This window comes from Manis pentadactyla, chromosome 7, assembly GCF_030020395.1.
Source record: "Manis pentadactyla isolate mManPen7 chromosome 7, mManPen7.hap1, whole genome shotgun sequence".
In the NCBI taxonomy this organism is placed as follows: Eukaryota; Metazoa; Chordata; class Mammalia; order Pholidota; family Manidae; genus Manis; species Manis pentadactyla.
The window spans coordinates 97460024-97482150 of NC_080025.1; the positions used below are offsets into that span (position 1 = coordinate 97460024).

Genomic DNA, 22127 nt, shown 5'->3' on the forward strand with positions numbered 1-22127 from the left:
TTGGAGTTTTTGTGAGTCCAAGTCTTTCCTCCAGTAGACACACCACACACTGACTCCTTTTTTTTTAGACAAATCTCACGTGTAAATCAAAGCTAGGGAATTTAATTGTTCTCTGGTTCCTATTCTTGACATTTACTTTATGATGGTACTCAGTCATCTTTGAAAGTCTACAGCAAATTAAGAGAGAAAAATCTATGTAATTGATTTTATGTCTTTATTTTTTATAATTCCTTTTTCCAGGTTTTGGAAAAGTCAGCATTAGAATAATAGTAATTCAGCAAGTGTGACGAGTTAGGTATAAGTGTTATGTGCTAGGTATAGAAGTTGCATTAATTCTTACTAGAAAAACTTGTTTTCAGTATGCTTTAATAAACCTGTAAGGATACTTTTTTCTTTCTGATTAAAGTCTGATGAATATGATGGATCTCAAATTGAGAAAATAAAACAAGATATAACTCAGTTGCGCAGTAGTGTCTTCCAGGAAGTTTATCACGAGAGGGAGGAGTATGTAAGTATTTGATTTTTTTGAGGTTTTGAATTAGTTTTTACTCTAAAAATTGAATTCAAATATCTATTTTATGAAAGTGGGTTATAATAACAAGGCTGGAGTGTGATTATACTTTTCACATGCTGCTTGTTTTCTGTTTAACATAAAGCCTAAAGATTTTTTCCTTTATTAAAATCTATATGAACATCATTTTAGCATAAAGCTGCAGTGAAAACATTAATGGTGCAACATAATTTAGTTGAAGAATATAACAAAACTACCTGGTTTTGGGGGGGAGTTACATCTTTAAGTCTCCATTCTGCACTCTTTTTTGTGATCTTGGGAGAGACAGTGTATTTCTTCTTTAAAAAGGGAAGAATATTGTATTTTATGTTTCAGGAATGTTATGGGGAAGAAGAAAGACAAAGTGCTTTGAAAAATAAAAATACTATAAAAATAATAGGCATTTTAAGTGTTATACCTTATTTAACAAACTCATCTGACAGTGTATACTTACTTCACTATTCACCTTATGAACCTTGGATTAAAGAGCTATCTCCCAGTGACTTGACAAGTGTCTAAAAGTTTAAGTACTTAATAAACATGTGATAAATGATTTCTGGGAGTCCTTGATTTTCACATTTACTTCCAAGGTGGTTTTTATAGAGCTACATCTTTTATTTTTTTTTCAGAGCTTTTATGATTTAGTTCCTCAATGAAAAAGCCATTATTTTTAAATATCACTGTGCTCTTAGTATTTTGAGAAATGACAATTTTATGATTCAGATTGGTGTATCAATACACTTTTTCATTTTACCTTGAAAGTAAGTGTGAGTTTTGACTGTAGGCAAGATTTTGTGCCTAAATATTTACACCAAACTTGGAATTGGTAAATTTTTTCTTGTGTTATTAAATGATAATTTAGATTGAAGGTGACTCTTCATTTTCATTTGATATTTCTTATAGTAGAAGGCAAGTCAGTTATGATATATCTTACTATGCTATGTATCTTATTAGAATATATTTATTATTAGATATATATTAAGGGAATTACTGGTATGTTATTTTTTCCTGAAGACCAACATGTCACAAATATATATTGATCTATAATAAAAATATTTTTTAAATTTAGGAGAAGCTGAATAGTTTGGTACACAAGTGGTTCCCTGAGTTGCCTCTGCTTTATCCTGAAATAGGATTACCTAACTACATGGTGAGCTTTATTTCCCCTGAGGGAGAGTAGTAATTGAAAAGTGATGATGTTAAAATTGTGTGTCAGTGTTAAATGTATAATATCTTTACTATAAAAATGTTACTGATGAATAGTTTCTAGGTATTATTAAAACTTTTTCTCAAGACTGTCTTTAATACTGGCATATTTTGTTTTACTATTCATATTATTTGTATATTTTTCTCTTTTTTTTCCCTATTACTCCTTCAGTACATTGCATGACACTTGAATTACAGGTGTTTATTGTTGAAATGACAGGGGTTTTAGCTGCTGTTGCAAGAGTTAGAATAAAAGCAGGACACTGCTAGTCTTGAGGAATTTAAGCAGAATGTATCTTTAAAGTTAAAGCAAACTGGGAAAAAATTCTAGAGAAGTTGGTTAAGGTAGAGATTTAGCACGGGTGTAGTTTTGTAGGCAGGCAGGATGTAAAGCCTGGAAGGTCGAGAATGGCAGTTTGGAGCAGTACTGGCAAACTCTGGCTCTCAGGGCAGAATCTGTTAGCTCTGTGTGTTATGAGGGACTAGGTGAAATTTATTCTTTAACATTGTCATTAAATTCATGATAATAGCTTAAATATAGGATAAAAAGTAATGTACATATAGACTGTGAACTCAAATATGTAAGAGTAAAGTTCTGTAGATTATTAAAGCAATTATCATAAAATCTTTCCAGATTAGATTTTAAAATAATGTGCAGTTTTTCTTGCTTTTATATAACTCTAGCTTAGAGACCGTCTTATGTAAGATGGATGACTGAATATGTAGCGCTCTGTAGGAGTTTAAAATTAATTTTTAAAAATATGCTCATCTATTTATTGTGGAAGATTTTATAAGAGGTTTGAATCATGGACTTATGGTTTTAAGATTTAATGATTTTAATATACTTAAATATGGTGTATGCTTAGGAAACCACGTAGGTTGATTATATATTGTGTATATTGACAATGCTTTTAGAAAAAACAAACCAGAGAACAATTCTACAACCCGTCTAACTGAATCTATATGGCAGTAAAACTTACCTTGATCTAAACTGTTGATAGGTTTAGTGAAAAAAGTTTTTTTTTTAAAAAGTAGCAGAAATATTGAGTAGAATTAAAATATTTGAAGGCATTTTTACTTTTGAGAATTCCACTTCAAACAGAGGTAGAGGTTAGAATTACTTCATTGTAGTCATAATTTGTAGACTTCTCATTTCCATTCTACAACCTCCTTCTTGTCATAATTTTAATATTTCTAGGAAACACATTAAGTCTTCTGTGTAAACATCAGGATTCCTTGGAAACTTGTCTGGTTAATCCAGTCTTCAGAATCTGTTCCAGAATTGCAGCAGTGATTAAATGTGTGGTGTTTATACCTTGGGTGGGAGGAGTTCAAGAGCCAGGAACTAGAAAAAATATGAAACTTTAAATATTTTTATTTTATTGGTTTCTCCAGAAGGGTTGATGTCTAATACATTTAATAGCATGTAATTAGTTAGGTTGATGATTTAATAGTGCTGTGACTGTTAGAGTTCTTCAGCTGTAACAAAAACTTGTGCCTAGAACTCTGGTGGTCTTCTTACTATGAGCTTGGAACGAGATCTTCTTGATGCTGAGCCCATGAAGGAACTCAGCAGTAAGCGTCCTTTGGTGTGTTCTGAGGTGAACGGGCAGCTAATTCTTCTAAAGGTAAGTTTATGTTCTGACTTCTGGGAGATACAAAACTATAAAGGAGTGGTAGTGTTATTTTTCCAGGAAAGTAAAAATTCACTGTTTGTTTTTCAAGTTATGAGAGTTGATTGACTTGATGATTATGCTTCCAGTTTGGGTGCCAGAACTAATTTGAATTTAAAGTTTCTTTCACTTCCCTAAATAGTATATTTCTTTAATAGGATATATTTGTTTCCCTTTTTTGGGTGAATTTATTACATCCTATTCAATAGCCTTTTAAAATTCTTGTTTTTCTTACATTTCTCTTTGAAATCCTAATGGTTTTGCCAACATAGTCATCTTTTCTTTGATTTCTTTATTGATCTAGGAAACTGTTAAACATGATAATAGGATAATTAATTTGGCCTTAATGGCTACACATTGTAGAATGCATATTAAGGTACAGGTAGAATTGTTCTTTCCTTTCCAAATAGTAGCACTCAAAGTAGATACAGTAATTATACAATTAAAAATTAAATTAGATGTAACTTAATTTATATAACAATCATGTTTGAATTGGAATGATGTATAATTAGAGTGGGATTTTTAATGTTGGAATTACCTCTGCTCTTTTTTGGTACAAGGGCTATTCTGTCGATGTTGACACAGAAGCCAGGGTGATTCAGAGAGCAGCTATTTATCATAGAGCTTGGAGAGAAGCCAAAGAAGAGTCTGGGTTACTACCACTAATATTCCTATTTTTGTGTAAGGTAATGTTCTTATGCTAATCTATTGCAGGAAACATTTTATTTTAAAAAAAGTTTTAGCTCCAAGTATTAGAGAGTTAATTCATTCCTTCTAAAGTAAAGGAAAAGTTATCTTGTATACTAAAAGTTACCCTGTTATACTAAAATATATTGAAGTTTTTCATTTTGAGTCTCATTCTCTGTTTTACTCCTTAGTCTGATCCTATGGCTTATCTGATGGTCCCATACTATCCTAGGGCAAACTTGAGTGCTATTCAAACCAGTGTTCCATTAACTTCAGAAGTAAGTAAAAACCACTATTTCTGTGGATATGTTAAATGACATCTAATGTTTTTTGAGGGCATATTGTATGCTTTATACTGTAACTTTGACTTGTAATATTTAATTGTCCCATCAATTCTGTGATAGGAGTTATCCTGTTATATAAGGATGAGAAAAGTGAGACTCAGAGAGAGTAAGTGACTTGCACAGTGTCCCTCATCCAGAGGCAAAATTGGGACTTGAAATTATGTCTTATTGGTACCAAAGCCCATACTTAGGATTAGGAAGCTGTGTTATACATAAATGGCATAGTAGAGCACTTGGTATTATAAGTGCTTAAGTGATAGCTTTAATTTCTGTTGCAGATTTTAATTAGTAATAACAATAAAGGATGTCCTGGGTTCTTCCTACCCAGTAGCATTATTTCAGTCTTTTTCTTTTCTAGAAGCTTTATATGGTCATTATTTGTAACCTAAGTCTTCTTAGAGATTAGTGTCTAAGTCATATATATATATGTATACACACACACACACACACATACACACACACACATCTACATACGTACATACATGATGTCACCAGTTACATAACCAGAGCTCTTCTGGACTTTAAATAATTCTGTAATGTATTTTTATTAAAGGTTCACTTGAAGGAAGCTTTACTCACTTCTGGAAAAGTCTTTTAATTAGAGAAAAGGTTCAGGTATTAAAATGATTTGCCTACTTCCTGACTTTTTTTGTATCTAATTATCTATAGGAAGCATTAAAGGTCATGAAAGGTGTTGCCCAGGGTCTGCATACACTGCACAAGGCTGACATAATTCATGGATCACTCCATCAGAACAATGTATTTGCTTTAAATCGTGAACAAGGAATTGTTGGAGATTTTGACTTCACCAAATCTGTGGTAAATACTGTGGTTTTATGAATAGGTTCTAGATTTCATATAATATTATTAGGCAGTAGTTTAGCACTTTTACATGATATGATGACTTATTATGACATCTTTACATTCAGTTAAGGCATACAGTGTCATGTAGTACAAGCAACTATCTGTTATCAGCTAGGTGCTCTAACAAGAATTTCTAAATTATGTGTGTTATGTTTTTTAACCATAGTTAAAGTCTTCGGAGCAACCTGACATTACAGTCAATGGCACTGACAATATTAATCATGAATTATTTTATCATCATCAAGAAACATTTAATTGCTATGAGATATACAAGAAAAACTAGGTGACCATCTCTTATCTCCCCTTTTGCTGGTGCCCTACCCCTTAGTAGATTATATTTAAGTATACATACTTAGCTATTTTTTGATTAATGAGCATTTTTAGAAACTTGGGAACCATGGACTTTTCCATGTGGCTTAAATGCTGGTTCAGCTATATTTGCTGTTAATTTAGTGCCATATTATTTCAGAGCAGTTTGTAGAGACAGTAAATACCAGACAATGAAAGCATATTGTGATCCCTTTTTTTCCGTTTTGATAAAATGGGCTGTCTCAAAATAAATATGATTGCAAGGGGGCACTTCTCTTTTTTAAAATAACTTTATTGAGATATAATCCACATGTCATAATGTGTACAATTTAGTAGTAGTTTTTAATATATTCACAAAGTTGTGCAATGATTATCATGATCTAATTCCAGAACATTTTTGTCACCCCCAAAAAGAAACCCCATTCTGACTTGCGGTCATTCCTCATTTCCTCCTCTATGTAGCCCCTTGGAAACCACTAATGAACTTTCTGTCTCTGTATTTATTTACCTATTCTGGACATTTTCTATGCATGGAATCACACAATATATGACCTTTTGTGTTTGGTTTACTTCATTTAGCCTTATGTTTTCAAGGTTCATGCATGTGGTAGCATGCATCTGATCTTTATTCCTTTTTAAAAATGCCGAAATATTTCACTATATGGATGTAGTGTATTTTGTTTTTACATTCATCAATCAGTTGATGGACATTTAGGTTGTTTCTACTTCTTGATTATTATGAATAATGCTGCTGTGAGAATTAGTATACAGTTTTTGTTTGGGCATATGTTTTCATTTTTCTTGAGAGTAGTATTGTTGAGTTATATGGTACCTCTGTGTTTTACTTTTTGAGGAGCCAAATTATTTTTCTAAAGGGGCTGCACCATTGCACATTCTCATCAGCAGTGTGTGAGGATACCAATTTCTCTGCATCCTTGCCAACATTTTATTATCTGAGAAATTTCCCCTTTTTTAGCTTTCATTTTTATTATTTTTTATTAAGGTATAATTGATATATACTCTTAGGAAAGTTTCACAGGAAAAACAATGTGGTTAATACATTCACCCTTTTTATTGAGTCCCCTCTATACCTCATTGCAGTCACTGTCTGTCAGTGTAGTAAGAGCAATTCCCTTTTGACTAGTATAAGTCATAATGCTTTATACTTTGGTCATCTACAAGTCATAGGGTAATGCTGCTTGTGCATATTTAGTCTCAATGGTTTTCATATGGTGGCTCAAAAAGATGAGAAAATTAAAATGTAAATCTATAAAGAAATGCTGGATTATGAAGGATTTTACAAAGTATGTTTGCTGAAATATTTTTATCATATTAACTGATCTGAAAATTAAGAAAATGTCCTAAGAAAATAATTATAGGTTTTTTAAAGTTCTTGATTTTAGGGATCTTATTAGTTTACCTTTTGAATGTGCCATATGCATAACTATAGATATCATGACTACTCCTAGAATTAGTCTTCCTTTTTTATACTGATTTATCAGCTATTATTATCACTCAAAACATTGTTAAAATCTTCATTTAAAATAATTTGCTCTGAAATGTTGATTAAATTCACCTTTTGCTCCATTTTCCACACAACTTTCACTGAAGTACTAACTAGGAAGAAAAATTTGAAAAGTAATCTGTAGTCAAGATCATTGCTTTTCAGATTTACCATGTGTATGAACCACTTAGGGATCTTGTTAAAATGCAAATTTTTATTCAGCATTTCTGGGATGGAGATACTGCGTTTCTAACCAGCTTTCAGGTGATGTTGTAGCTACTAGTCTTTGGACCACACCTGAGAAGCAAGAATAAAGATAGTAGGAGGAGAAAAGATAATGCTTAGTGATTACATGCTAGGTAATTATTGTGTCAATTACCTTTATCTTTACAATAATTGTAAGGTAGATATTATTTCCATTTTACAAATTAATTAGTTTAGGCTCAAAGAGGTTAAAGCCCAAGGTCACACAGCAAATAAGTGGGAGATTGGAAATTGCAACCAAGATCTTTCAAAATCCAGGGTTCATATTTTTGTCACTCATCATCTTTTGGCATGTTAGAAGTGGTATACTTTGAAAATGGCCAGTAAAGAAGGAAAGTATTTTGTAGACCTCCAGTTTTATAAAATAGTTTTTTAGGATTTTCAGAATTAGAAAGTAGCACCCTGAGGAGGGGGGGGAAAAGATGGAGTAGAAAGGCAAGGCAGAAACCTCCTCTCACACACACACTAAGGAAGGAACTACAGCAAATAGGATTAACCCTGAAGAGGACCTGAAGACTGCAGAACAGACCACCTATCCCTGGCAAAGAAGAGATGCCCACACAGAGAAGGGATGATTTTGACACTGAAGCTAAAATGGAAGAGCAGTAAAAAACCCTGGATCTTCTGAATTTGGGGAACCAAATTTAGTCTGTGATGAAGATGAGATTATGAGGTCTAAAGAAAGGCCAGATCTTTCAGTTTCTCACTTTCAGGTTGAGCAGTTAGTAAAACATCTGAACTTGCTGTGTCTGAAAGCAGAACAAGTGGAAAAACCTTCCAATAAAATGGCTAATGGAAATCAATGAGTAAAATCTTCTAAAGAAAATTGGAAGAGAAGTCAACCAGAATCTAAGAAAACAGTCCTTCATCACTTTCATTCTTCTAGTCAAGAGTCAGTGTCAAAAAGAACGTTTAGTGAACTCAAGGAACATATATAAAAATTACTTTTTTCTTCTGCATATTTGCAAAGTTCTCAACATTTAAACTAAAGTACACTATAATACTATTTTAGGCGTGTTTACCCTACTTTGCAAACTTACATGTAGTCTTATGCAGTTAATACACTAAAATGAGTTCTTACTTACCACAATGTGAATGTAACCTTATCTGAGAAAAATTCAAGAGAACTTTTGAATAAGACCAAAAAAAAAAAAAAAGAAAGAAAGTAGCACCCCACTTTACCCTTAGAAAATTTATTAAAAAAGAAGAGAGATACCAAATGTTAAAGCATCAGTGATTCTTAGTTTTGAATCTGCTTGAGTGCACACTGTGAACTGGTAACCAAAGTCTCACTGTTAATTTTATGAGACTGATTTTAAGAGCAATTTATAATAGCAGAGATAAAGTAAAAATATTTGAGAGCAAGAAATAATGAAATATTTCAAATGAATTTGTTTTCTGTTCTGATTAAATGCAGGGGACTTTACAGAAAGCTGCCTCAACTCTGTTGCCTCTAAAATATGTAACCTATTGTTTTTGTAGAGTCAGCGAGCCTCAGTGAACATGATGGTTGGTGACTTGAGTTTGATACCACCTGAACTGAAAATGGGGAAACCTGCATCTCCAAGTTCTGACTTATATGCTTATGGCTGCCTTTTATTGTGGGTATGTTTTTTTAATTAAAGTAGATCAGTCATTTATATGTACATTTCAAAATATAAAGTGGCTTTATAGTACATTTATTCCTCAGTTGTATTACTCTGGTTAAAAAACAGTGGTAGTTTTATTTTTATTTATTTTTTCTTAAGGTATCATTGATATACAATCTTTTAAAAAATTTTACCAGTATAAAAATTTTATTTTACTTTTTTATTTTAGCACTAGAAAAATACCATTGCATGAGAAAAATGAAGAAAACTTGCAGAATAAAATCTGACTTTTTAAATTAGTATTAGCTAGTATTTTAAAAATAGATTAGCACATAGATGATAATCATTGGATTTCAGCTAATTCCTACATGATTTGCCAGTATAGTATAATTAGACCATTATACTATAAAACAATTTCATAAAATTAGCTATTTAAAACTGAAAAGATTATGAAAGTAACCTTTACTATTTGATGGTACTGTATTAACATTTTTTTTAACTCAAAGCAATTTTATGTTAAGGAATCTATTTGAAATTTCTTCCATATTATTTTGGGACATTTTTCTCTAAGTAGTCATAGCTGAGAATTACTTGTAGAAATGCCTTAGGAGAAAACCAGATTTTAAAAAATTAAGTGAATAATCTGCTGTACAAGAAATATAATTTTTAAAAACCTAAATATTATTATCCAAAAAAGTTAAATAATATGGCAGGGCAAACACTTTAACTTTGTGTTTACATACAGAATATCTATATTTAAGTCTATATTCTCTAGGCATTTTATGATAAACTAAGTTTTGAATATTAAAACTGAAATACATAATTTTCCTCAGTAAGAGTATTTGTGTAATTGGCCACTGTTCTTAATACCTACTATTTGCTAGATAGTAACCTAGAGTTTGTCTCAAGCAAGATATGTATCAATCAACAACATAGAGGCAAAATGAAAATGAAAAAACAGTATTTTCTAACATTTACTTTAAAATAATTAGTTGAATTCAATAAAACAACCTACTGCCATCTAGTTACTAAGTGCCACTTTTCAGATATTGGAAGTAACTATTAAGATAACTGAATTTCATCTTTGGTATATTCTACAGAGTTTTGTTTATGCTGCAGATGACAGGTGATCTAGGGGCCTTGAATAAATAATCAACAATGAGAGACAATGTGCCTAATCCTATTCTCTCTTTCAAGGACTTGTGTGCTTGTGCATGCACCTGTGTATGTATATTTGTATAAAACCTTCTGGACAATCTTTAAAGATTACTACAGAACACTCGAATATTTGTAGATTATATTTAAAGGGTTGCTGATATAAATGTGTACTGATAAGTATATTGTTAGCCGTTTTGCCACTCAAGGATCTGAGAGTTAATGACAGATCTGAACCAAGTATTGTCATATTTGCTGCAATTGGTACAGTCACTCAATCTAATCATATAAATATTTTTCTGCCAAACAATGTGCACCTCATCTGCATTAATTTTAAGTAAACCCATTTCATTTTTATGTATTTTATCACAGATGTGCATTTGTACTGTGACAATTCATCGTCTATGGGAAACATGGTTTACCTAAACTTCCTTTGAGTGATGATAATCATTGGATTTCAACTAATTCCTACATGATTTGCCAGTATAGGTTACTCTGGATCATTTCACATATATAGATATTTCTAGGAGGTAATCTTTTCTAGAAATATTTTTAAACATTGTCATTTTCACCATATATACAGCAAGTAAGTGAATGAAAGCATAAGATTCATTAAATAGACTGGAATTTGTAGGTAATCCCATATATTTTAGTGAAATAAGGTATAGCTAGAACAATTATGATATGACAGTTCTAATTTTTCAATACCTTCTCACCAATTTCACCTTCTGTGTTTTAGATCCATATTTCCAAAAACAATTCATGTGTGCATTTAGGTAGAATTTCAGATAATGGTGAAGAGTGGAGGTAATCTCTGTGAGATAAACCTAAAGACAATGGAAATTGAAATGAGTACACTTTTTAAACATCTCAATGTATACATTCTGTGGGGCTGGCACTTAGCTAGTGATTGGATTTATACTAATCAAGCACACCAAGTTACCTTTATTGACGAACTTGCTTTGTTTAGTTTTCTAAGTAAGAGAATTTTATGAAAGTTACTGATTTCCCTAATTTAGTTTCTTTTATTTAATAGGTTAAGGAAATATTTTGCTTAATAACCATAATCCATCTGAACAACAAACATTGAAAAATTAAGTTTGAATAGATAAAAGGAAATCAAATTAAAAATGAAAATATATGTTAGGTGGAGGCCAATGTAGTTCACTTTTCCATCATTTTATCATTTGGAGAAAAAAAATTCAGTATGCAAGAAACAATTGCCAGGATCCTTATATTACACGGTACATATTGATTACAGTCAAAAATTGGTTATCCAATATTTTTTAATGCCTATAAAATACTACCCTTAATCATGCTAACCTACTTACCTTAAACACATTTTTCATTGATATACAATCACATGAGCAACACTGTGGTTCCTAGATTTCCCCCATTATCAAGTCCCCACCACATACCCCATTACAGTCACTGTTCATCAGCAGAGTAAGATGCTATACAGTCACTACTTGTCTTCTCTGTGCCCCCCTACATTATGTGTGCTAATCATAATGCCCCTTAATCCCCTTATCCCTCCCTTCCTACCGACACTCCCCAGGCCCTTTCCCTTTGTTAACTGTTAGTCCATTCTTGGGTTCTGTGAGTCTGCTGCTATTTTGTTCCTTCAGTTTTTGCTTTGTTGTTATACTCCACAGATGAGTGAAATCATTTGGTACTTCTCCTTCTCCACCTGGCTTATTTCACTGAGCATAATACCCTCTTGCTCCATCCATGTTGTTGCAAATGGTAGGATTTGTTTTCTTCTTATGGCTGAATAATATTCCCTTGCGTATATGTACCACATGTTCTTTATCCATTCATCTACTGATGAACACTTAGGTTGCTTCCATTTCTTGGCTATTGTAAATAGTGCTGCCATAAACATAGGGGTACATATGTCTCTTTGAATCTGGGATCCTGTATTCTTTGGGTAAATTCCTAGGAGTGGAATTCCTGGGTCAAATGATACTTCTATTTTGAGTTTTTTGAGGAACCTCCATACTGCTTTCCACAATGGTTGAACTAATTTACATTCTCACCAGCAGTGTAGGAGGGTTTCCCTTTCTCCACATCCTTGCCAGCATTTGTCATTGTTTGTCTTTTGGATGTTGGCCATCCTAACTGGTGTGAGGTGATATCTCATTGTGGTTTTAATTTGCATTTCTCTGATGATTGGTGATGTGGAGCATCTTTTCATGTGTCTGTTGGCCATATGAATTTCTTGTTTGGAGAAGTGTCTGTTCATATCCTCTGCCCAATTTTTAATTGGGTCATTTGCTTTTTGGTTGTTGAGGTGCATGAGCTCTTTATATATTTTCTATGTCAATCCCTTATCAGATATGTCATTTATGAATATATTCTCCCATATGGTAGGATGCCTTTTCATTCTACTGATGGTCTCCTTTGCTGTACAGAATCTTTTTAGTTTGATGTAGTACCACTTGTTCATTTTTGCTTTTGTTTCCCTTGCCCAGGGAGATATGTTCATGAAAAGGTTGCTCTGTTTATATTCAACAGAGTTTTGCTTATGTTTTCTTCTAAGAGTTTTATGGTTTCATGACTTACATTCAGATCTTTCATCCATTTCGAGTTTACTTTTGTGTATGGAGTTAGACAGTAATCCAGTTTCATTCTCTTACATGTAGCTGGCCAGTTTTGCCAGCACCTGTTGTTGAAGAGGCTGTCATTTCCTCATTGTATATCCATGGCTCCATTATCATGTATTAATTGACCATATATGCTTGGGTTTATATCTGGGCTCTTTATTCTGTTCCGTTGATCTATGGGTCTATTCTTGTGCCAGTACCAAATTGTCTTGATTACTGTGGCTTTGTAGTGGAGCATGAAGTTGGAAAGGGTAATCCCCCCAGCTTTATTCTTCCTTCTCAGAATTGCCTTGGCTATTTGGGGTCTTTTGTGGTTCAATATGAATTTTAGAACTACTTGTTCCAGTTCATTGAAGAATGCTGTTGGTATTTTGATAGGGATTGCATTGAATCTGTAGATTGCTTTAGGCAGGATGGCCATTTTGTCAATATTAATTCTTCCTAGCCAAGAGCATGGGATGAGTTCCCATTTGCTAGTGTCCTCTTTAATTTCTCTTAAAGAGTGTCTTGTAGTTTTCAGGGTCTAGGTCTTTCACTTCCTTGTTAGATTTATTCCTAGGTATTTTATTCTTTTTGATGTAATTGTGAATGGAATTTTTTCCCTGATTTCTCTTTCTGCTAGTTCATTGTTAGTGTATAGGAATGCAACAGATTTCTGTGTATTAATTTTGTGTCCTGAAACTTTGCTGAGTTCAGATATTAGTTCTAGTAGTTTTGGAGAGGATTCTTTAGGGTTTTTTATGTACAATATCATGTCATCTTCAAACAGTGACCGCTTGACTTCTTCCTTCCCAATGTGGATGCCTTTTATTTCTTTGTGTTGTTGGATTGCCATGGCTAAGACCTCCAGAACTATGTTGTATAAAAGTGGGGAGTGGACATCGTTGTCTTGTTCCCAATCTTAAAGGAAAAGCTTTCAGCTTTTCACTGTTAAATATGATGTTGCTGTGGGTTTGCCATATATGGCCTTTGTTATGTTGAGGTACTTGCCCTTTATACCCATTTTGTTGAGAGTTTTTATCATGAATGGATGTTGAATTTTGTCGAATGCTTTTTCAGCATCTATGGAGATGATCATGTGATTTTTGTCCTCCTTTTTGTTGGTGTGGCGGATGATGTTGATGGATTTTCGAATGTTGTACCATCCTTGCATCCCTGGGGATGAATCCCACTGGATGATAGTGTGTGATCTTCTTGATGTGTTTTTGAATTTGGTTTGAAAATATTTTGTTGAGTATTTTTGCATCTATGTTCATTCAAGAATATTGGTCTGTAATTTTCCTTTTTGGTGGTGTCTTTGCCTTGTTTTGGTATTAGAGTGATGCTGGCTTCATAGAATAGGTTTGGAAGTATTCCCTCCTCTTCTATTTTTTGGAAAACCTTTAGGAGAATGGGTATTATGTCTTCTCTATATGTCTGATAAAATTCAGTGGTACATCCATTTGGCCCGGGGGTTTTGTTCTTGGGTAGTTTTTTGATTACCGCTTCAATTTCGTTGCTCGTAATTGGTCTGTTTAGATTTTCTGTTTCTTCCTTGGTCAGTGTTGGAAGGTTGTATTTTTCCAGGAAGTTGTGCATTTCTTCTAGGTTTTCCAGTTTGTTAGCATATAGATTCTCGTAGTATTCTCTAATAATTCTTTGTATTTCTGTGGGGTCTGTCTTGATTTTTCCATTCTCATTTCTGTTTCTGTTTATGTGTGTAGATTCTCTTTTTCTTCTTATAAGTCTGGCAGGGTGCTTATCTATTTTGTTTATTTTCTCAAAGAACCAGCTCTTGGTTTCATTGATTTTTTTCTATTCTTTTATTCTCTCAATTTTATTTATTTCTTCTCTGATCTTTATTATGTCTCTCCTTCTGCTGACTTTGGGCCTCATTTGTTCTTCTTTTTCCAATTTCAATAATTGTGACTTTAGACTATTCATTTGGGTTTGTTCTTCCTTCTTTAAATAGGCCTGGATTGCTATATACTTTCCTCTTAGAACTGCCTTCGCTGTGTCCCACAGAAGTTGGGGCTTTGTGCTGTAGTTGTCATTTGTCTCCATATATTGCTTGATCTCTATTTTAATTTGGTCATTGATCCATTGATTATTTAGAGCATGTTTTTAAGCCTCCATGTGTTTGTGAGTCTTTTTGTTTTCTTTGTACAATTTATTTCTAGTTTTATACCTTTGTAGTCTGAGAAGTTGGTTGTTAGAATTTCTATCTTTTTGAATTTACTGAGGCTCTTTTTCTGGCCTAGTGTGTGGTCTATTCTGGAGAATGTTCCATGTGCACTTGAGAAGAATGTGTATCCTGCTGCTTTTGGGTGTAGAGTTCTATAGATGTCTATTAGTTCCATCTGTTCTAGTGTGTTGTTCAGTGCCTCTGTGTCCGTACTTATTTTCTGTTTGATGGATCTGTCCTTTGAAGTGAGTGGTGTGTTGAAGTCTCCTAGAATGAATGCATTGCATTCTATTTCCTCCTTTAATTCTGTTAGTATTTCTTTCACATATGTTGGTTCTCCTGTATTGGGTGCATATATATTTATAATGGTTATATTCCCTTTTTTGACTGACCCCTTTATCATTATGTAATGTCCTTCTTTATCTCTTGTTACTTTCTTTGTTTTGAAGTCTATTTTGTCTGAGAACTAGTACTACAACACCTGCTATTTTCTCCCTTTTGTCTGTATGAAATATCTTTTTCTATCCCTTGACTTTTAGTCTGTGTGTCTTTGGGTTTGAGGTGAGTCCCTTGTATGCAGCATATAGATGGGTCTTGCTTTTTTATCCATTTTGTTACTCTGTGTCTTTTGATTGGTGCATTCAGTCCATTTACATTTTGGGTGATTATTGAAAGATATGTACTTATTGCCATTGCAGGCTTCAGATTCTTGGTTACCAAAGGCTCAAGGGTAGCTTCTTTACTATCTAATCATCTAACTTAACTTGCTTATTAAGCTATTATAAACACAGAGTGATGATTCTTTATTTCTCTCCCTTCTTATTCCTCCTCCTCCATTCTTTATATGTTAGGTGTTTTATTCTGTGTTCTTTTGTGTTTCCTTTGACTGCTTTTGTGCATAGTTGATTTTATTTTTTGCCTTTAGTTAGTATTTGGTTGGTCTGCTTTCTCTGCTGTGATTTTATTTTCTCTGGTGACATCTATTTAGCCTTAGGAGTGCTTCTATCTAGATCAGTCCCTTTAAAATATCCCGTAGAGGTGGTTTGTGAGAGGCAAATTCCCTCAACTGTTGCTTGTCTGGGAATTGTTTAATCCCTCCTTCATATTTAAATGATAATCATGCTGGGTACAGTGTTCTTGGTCAAGGCCCTTCTTTTTCATTACATTAAATATATCATGCCATTATCTTCTGGCCTGTAAGGTTTCTGTTGAGAAGTCTGATGATAGCCTGATGGGTTTTCCTTTGTAGGTGACTTTCTTTCTCTCTCTGGCTGCCTTTAGTACCCTGTCTTTGTCTTTGATCTTTGCCATTTAAATTATTATATGTCTTGGTGTTGTCCTCCTTGGGTCCCTTGTGTTGGGAGATCTGTGGGCTTTCATGGTCTGATAGACTATTTCCTTACCCATTTTTGAGAAGTTTTCAGCCATTATTTCTTCACAGACACTTTCTATCCCTTTTTCTCTCTCTTCTTCTGCTGCTACTTCTATAATGCAAATATTATTCCATTTGGATTGGTCACACAGTTCTCTTAATATTCTTTCATTCCTGGAGATCCTTTTATCTCTCTCTGCCTCAGCTTCTCTGTATTCCTGTTCTCTGATTTCTATTCCATTAATGGCCTCTTGTACCTCATCCAGTCTGCTCTTAAGTCCTTCCAGAGATTGTTTTATATCTGTATTCTCCCTCACAACTTGCTCCTTTTGCTCTTGCATATTTCTATGCAGATCTGTCAGCATGGTTATGACCTTTATTTTGCATTCTTTTTCAGGAAGATTGGTTATATCTATATCCCCAGGCCGTCACTCAGGGCTTGTCTGGGTGATTCTGGACTGGACCAAATTCTTCTGCCTTTTCATTGTGATAGAAGTAGTCGTAGGCAGCTAGCACATGTGTTAGCTGGGAGAACAAAGTCCTTTCCTGCTTGCTGGTTGCCTTGCCCTTCTCTGCTGCCTGTGCCAGTTACTTGCTCTCCGGGAGCAGCCTCTGGGTTAATTTCATGAGCCACGGCATGTGGGGCAGCCCAGAGCCCTTCTGGGAGAGGCAGGTGCACCTGGTGTGCTTTCCTGCGAGAATGGCACCCCTCCTTTCCCTGCCCTTTCCCTGCCCTGGCTTCCTCTTGTCTGCACCAGGCTGTTGCTCGCCGGCGCGGCTTTTCGATCTGGCCCAGGCAGCTGCCCTCTCAGAGGAGGCTCTGGCCGGCTTCTGTGGGTGCGGCTGCTCCCAGGCTGCTCTGCTGGGGCCATGTGGGAGAAGGAATGCACAGCAGGCTGATCGCCGTGTGGGGCTTCAGAGCTGCATTGCCACCCATGGGGTTAGGGTGCCTGAAGTTCCCTGGAATTCCCAGCTGGTGGGCGTATTGTGCCAGGACGAGTCCATCCAGCTGTGAAGCCCCACCCCTTTAAAACTTTCAAAAAGCACTCGCTTTTCTTTTGTCCCTGAGGAGCCGGCTGTGGGGACCCACTCACAGATTTTACTCTTGTTTCTCTAATATCCAGCACATCATGCAATGTGTGTCTGTGCTTCTGGTGCAGATTATTAGGGCTGGTTATTTAGCAGTCCTGTGCTTCCACTCCCTCCCTGCTCCGACTCCCTTCCTCCAGCAGCAAGCTGGGGTAGGGGGAGCACTCACGTCCCTCTGGGTCATGGCTTGTATCTTACCCCCTTTGTGAGAAGCTGCATTCTCCCAGATGTAGATGTAGCCTGGCTGTTATACTGTATCCTCTGGTCTCTCTGTTAGGCATGTAGTTTTATTTGTTGTATTTTCAAAAATACATATGATTTTGGGAGTAGTTTTCTGCTGCCCTACTCATGCCACCCTCTTCCCCAAATCCTCCCCCCCCCTTAGATAGTTTTTTTTGATTAACGATTAGATTTAATTGCTGGTTATTGGTCTGTTCAGATTATCTGTTTCTTCCTGGGTCAGTCTTAGAAGGTTGCATTTTTCTAGAAAGTTGTCTGTTTCTTCTAGGTTATCCAGTTAGTTAGCATATAATTTTTCATAGTATTCTCTAATAATTCTTTGTATTTCTGTGGTGTCCATCATGATTTTTCCTTTCTCATGTCTGATTCTGCTTGTGTGTGTAAATTCTCTTTTTTTCCTTAATAAGTCTGGCTGGGGTTTATCTGTTTTGTTTATTTTCTCAAAGAACCAGCTCTTGTTTTCATTAATTTTTTTTATTGTTTTATTCTTCTCAATTTTATTTATTTCTTCTCTGATCTTTATTATGTCCCTCCTTCTGCTGACTTTCAGCCTCCTTTGTTCTTCTTTTTCTAGTTTCAATAATTATGAATTTAAACTGTTCATTTGGGATTTTTCTTCCTTCTTTAAATAGGCTTGGATTGCTACATACTTTACTCCTAGAACTGCTGCTCCTGAAAGTTCCCAGACTGCCGGGCTGAGTGTGTCAGGACAATTTTGTCCACCTATTCCTTCTCTCAAACCCTTGCCCCCCAGCAGCCCTCTGACCATTGAGAGGTCCTTTAATGTGCCTGCTTTTCTTTGGTCCCATGATAGCCAGTTGTGGGAACCTGTTCACAGTCTTAGTCTCAGACTCTGCCTTTCAGCTCCTCCAATCTCCAGAGCACCATGCAATGTGAGTTCATGCTCCCAGGGTAGATTTCTATGACTGGGTATTTAATAGTCCTGTGCTTCCACTCCCTCCCTGCTCTGGTTCTTTTCCTCCCATGGGTGAGCTGGGGTAGGGGGAGTGCTTGGGTCCCACTGGGTCATGGCACCCTTTTCCATGAGATGTTGACTTCTCCCAGATGTAGACTGGCTAGTGTACTATTACTTCTGGTCACTCTTTTAGAAATAGTTGTATTTGGTGTATATTCAAAATATATGTGCCATCTTTTCTCTCTCCATTGATACACAATCTTATGAAGGTTTCACATGACAAATATACTGGTTACAGCATTCACCCATATTATCAAGTCTTTACACCCCCATTGCAGTCACTGTCTATCAGCATAGTAAGATGCTATACAGTCATTACTTGTCTTCTCTGTGCTATACTTCCTTCCCTGTGCCCCCCCTATATTATGTGTGCTAATCATAATGCCCCTTAATCCCCTTATCCCTCCCTTCCCACCCACACTTCCCAGTCTCTTTCCCTTTGGTAACTATTAGTCCATTTTTGGGTTCTGTGAGTCTGCTGCAGTTTTGTTCCTTCAGTTTTGCGTTGTTGTTATACTCTACAAATGAGTGGAATCATTTGGTACTTGTCTTTCTCCACTTGGCTTATTTCACTGAGCATAATACCCTTTAGCTCCATCCATGCTTTTGCAAATGGTAGGATTTGTTTTTTTCTTATGGCTGAATAATATTCCATTGTGTATATGTACCACATGTTCTTTATCCATTCATCTACTGATGGACACTTAAGTTATTTCTATTCCTTGGCTATTGTAAATAGTGCTGTGATAAACATAGGGGTTCATATTTCTTTTTGAATCTGTGATCCTGTTTTCTTTGGGTAAATTCCTAGGAGTGGAATTCCTGGGTAAATGGTATTTCTATTTTTAGTTTTTTGAGTAATGTCCATACTGCTTTCCACAATGGTTGAACTAATTTACCTTCTCACCAGTAGTGTAGGAGGGTTACCCTTTCTCCTCATCCTCACCAGCATTTGTTGTTCTTTGTCTTTTGGATGTTGGCCATTCTAACTCATGTGAGGTGATAGCTCATTGTGGTTTTAATTTTCATTTTTGTGATGATTAGTGATGTAGAATATCTTTTCATTTGCCTGTTGGTCATCTGAATTAATTTCTTCTGAGAAGTGCCTGTTCAGGTCCTCCACCCATTTTTTAATCGGGTCATTTGCTTTTTGGTTGTTGAGGTGAGTGAGCTCTTTATATATTTTGGATGTCAATCCCTTATCGGATATGTCATGTATGAATATATTCTCCCATACTCTAGGATGCCTTTTTGTTTTACTGCTGGTGTCCTTTGCTATACAGAATCTTTTTAGTTTAATGTATTCCCACTTGTTCATTTTTACTTTTGTTTTCCTTGCCCAGGGAGATATGTTCATGAAAAAGTTTCTCATGTTTATATTCAAGAGATTTTTGCCTATGTTTTCTTCTAAGAGTTTTATGGTTTCATGACTTACATTCAGGTCTTTGTTCCATTTTGAGTTTACTTTTGTGTATGAAGTTAGACAGAAATCCAGTTTCATTCTCTTACATGTAGCTGTCCAGTTTTGTCAGCATCCATTGTTGAAGAGGCTGTCATTTCCTCATTGTAGATCCATGGCTCCTTTATCATATATTAATTGGCCATATATATGTTGGTTAATATCTGGACTCTCTATTCTGTTCCATTGATCTGTGGGTCTGTTCTTGTGCTAGTACCACATTGTCTTGATTACTGTCGTTTTGTAGTAGAGCTTTAAGTTGGGGAGCGTAATCTCCCCTGGTTTATTCTTCCTTCTCAGGATTGCTTTGGCTATTCAGTGGCTTTTGTGGTCCCATATGTGAAAGCTAATCATATTATATACTTATATGTAATTTATTGTATCAGTTATACCTCAATAAAGCTGTTACAAAAAGAGTGTTTATACCTGTTCAGGTATATCTAGGTATATCAGGAATCCCACTCCCCAGTTAATTATTCCCTAGTATTTTTAGCCTTATTCTGGCATGTGTATTTAAAGTTGTCTGGTTTCATAGAATGATCATAGCTATAGAAATGATTCAACTGGAATCATTTAAATCATTGTTTCAGTAATCTATTCTTTAAATCAGAGGGGTGAAAGTAAATGTCTCAAATATTGTTATGTTCCTGGGAACTATCAAAGGTATCATTTATGTATGTTAATAGCAGTCTTTATTTCACCAATTTGTTTTCTTTGTCAAATGATAATAGTTTTATGAAACAAATTCTACCATTTGCAACAATATGGCTGAAGCTAGAGGGTATTATGCTCAGTGTAATTAGCCATGCACATAAAGACAAGTCCCCAATGACTTCACTCATTTGTGGAGTATGACAACAAAGGAAAACTGAAGAAAGAAAACAGCAGCAGACTCACAGACTCCTAGAAGGAACTTTCGGTTACCAAAGGGAACGGCTTGGGCAGGTTGGGTTGGGTGGGAGGGAAAAGGGGATTAAGGGACATTATAGATAGGTCATGGGGAAGGCAATATAGCATGAAGAAGTTAAGTAATGACTGTATAGCATCTTGCTACACTGATAGACAGTGACTGCAGTGGGGAGGTAAGGACTTGATGATAATATGGGTGAATGTTGAAACCACAATGTTGCTCATGTGAAACTTTCATAAGACTGTATATCAGTGATACCTTAGTTAAAAAATAGAGTTCTGTGAATAAATATAGTATTGTTTTGCTGAATTCCTGTTCTTTAATGTTGATTAATTTTAACTTATGAATTTTATTATATGTATAGACTAGTATAACTGTCACCACAGTTAGTATATAGAACAGTTTCATAACTCAGAAGAAATCATATGTGCTGTTCTTTTGTAGTCACTCCCTCCCCCAAGCTTTAACCTTTGGCAACTGCTGTTCTTTTCCCTATCAGTATAATGTTGTCTTTCTAAGAATGTCCTATAAATGGTATCATACAGTATGTAACCTTTTGAGCCCAGCTTTTTCACGCAGCACAATGCCTTTAAGATTCATCCAAGTTGTTTGGTGTATCAATAGTTCATTCCTTTTTGTTGCCGAGTAAGTAATATTCTATTTGTATGGATGTAACAAGTTGATGTATCTGTTCACCTATTGAAGGACATTTGGGTATTTCCAGAGTTTGGCTGTTTCAAATAAAGCTGCTGTGTGAATATTTGTGTATAGGTTTTTTGTTTGAACATATGTTTTTATTTCTCTAGAATAAGAACCCAGGAGGGAGATTGTTGGGTAAATTGTAATTATATATATGACTTTACAAGAAGCTGCCGAACTGTTTTGCAGAGTGGCTGTACCATTTTGCATTCCCACCAGCAATGAATGAGAGTTCCTGTTGCTCTTATATCCTTGCCATTTTATGAGAGTTTCAGATGCTCTGCATGAACATCTCATATTGCCTTCATTTTCTGTTTTAGACATTCTCATAGGTCTAGAGTAGTATCTTATTGCGCTTTTAATTTAAATTTCTCTAATGGATAATGATGCTGAGCATCATTTTATTTAGTTTCCTCATTGGTGAAGTGTCTGTTCAAATCTTTTGCCCATTTTAAAATTGGATTTCT

At 35.0% G+C, this 22127-nt stretch overlaps 1 protein-coding gene across 5 annotated transcripts in view; it reads left to right on the plus strand.

Moving 5' to 3' along the window:
* STK31 (serine/threonine kinase 31) overlaps positions 1–22127 on the plus strand; it is a 123973-nt gene that overhangs the window by 67820 nt on the left and 34026 nt on the right. For all 5 annotated transcript variants that reach the window (XM_057504587.1, XM_036877788.2, XM_036877806.2 and 2 more), the window contains 7 exons: positions 407–508; positions 1620–1700; positions 3259–3384; positions 3990–4115; positions 4308–4394; positions 5130–5279; positions 8884–9006. In XM_057504587.1, coding sequence (XP_057360570.1) covers positions 407–508; positions 1620–1700; positions 3259–3384; positions 3990–4115; positions 4308–4394; positions 5130–5279; positions 8884–9006 — 795 coding nt within the window. The remainder of the gene's footprint in view (positions 1–406; positions 509–1619; positions 1701–3258; positions 3385–3989; positions 4116–4307; positions 4395–5129; positions 5280–8883; positions 9007–22127) is intronic.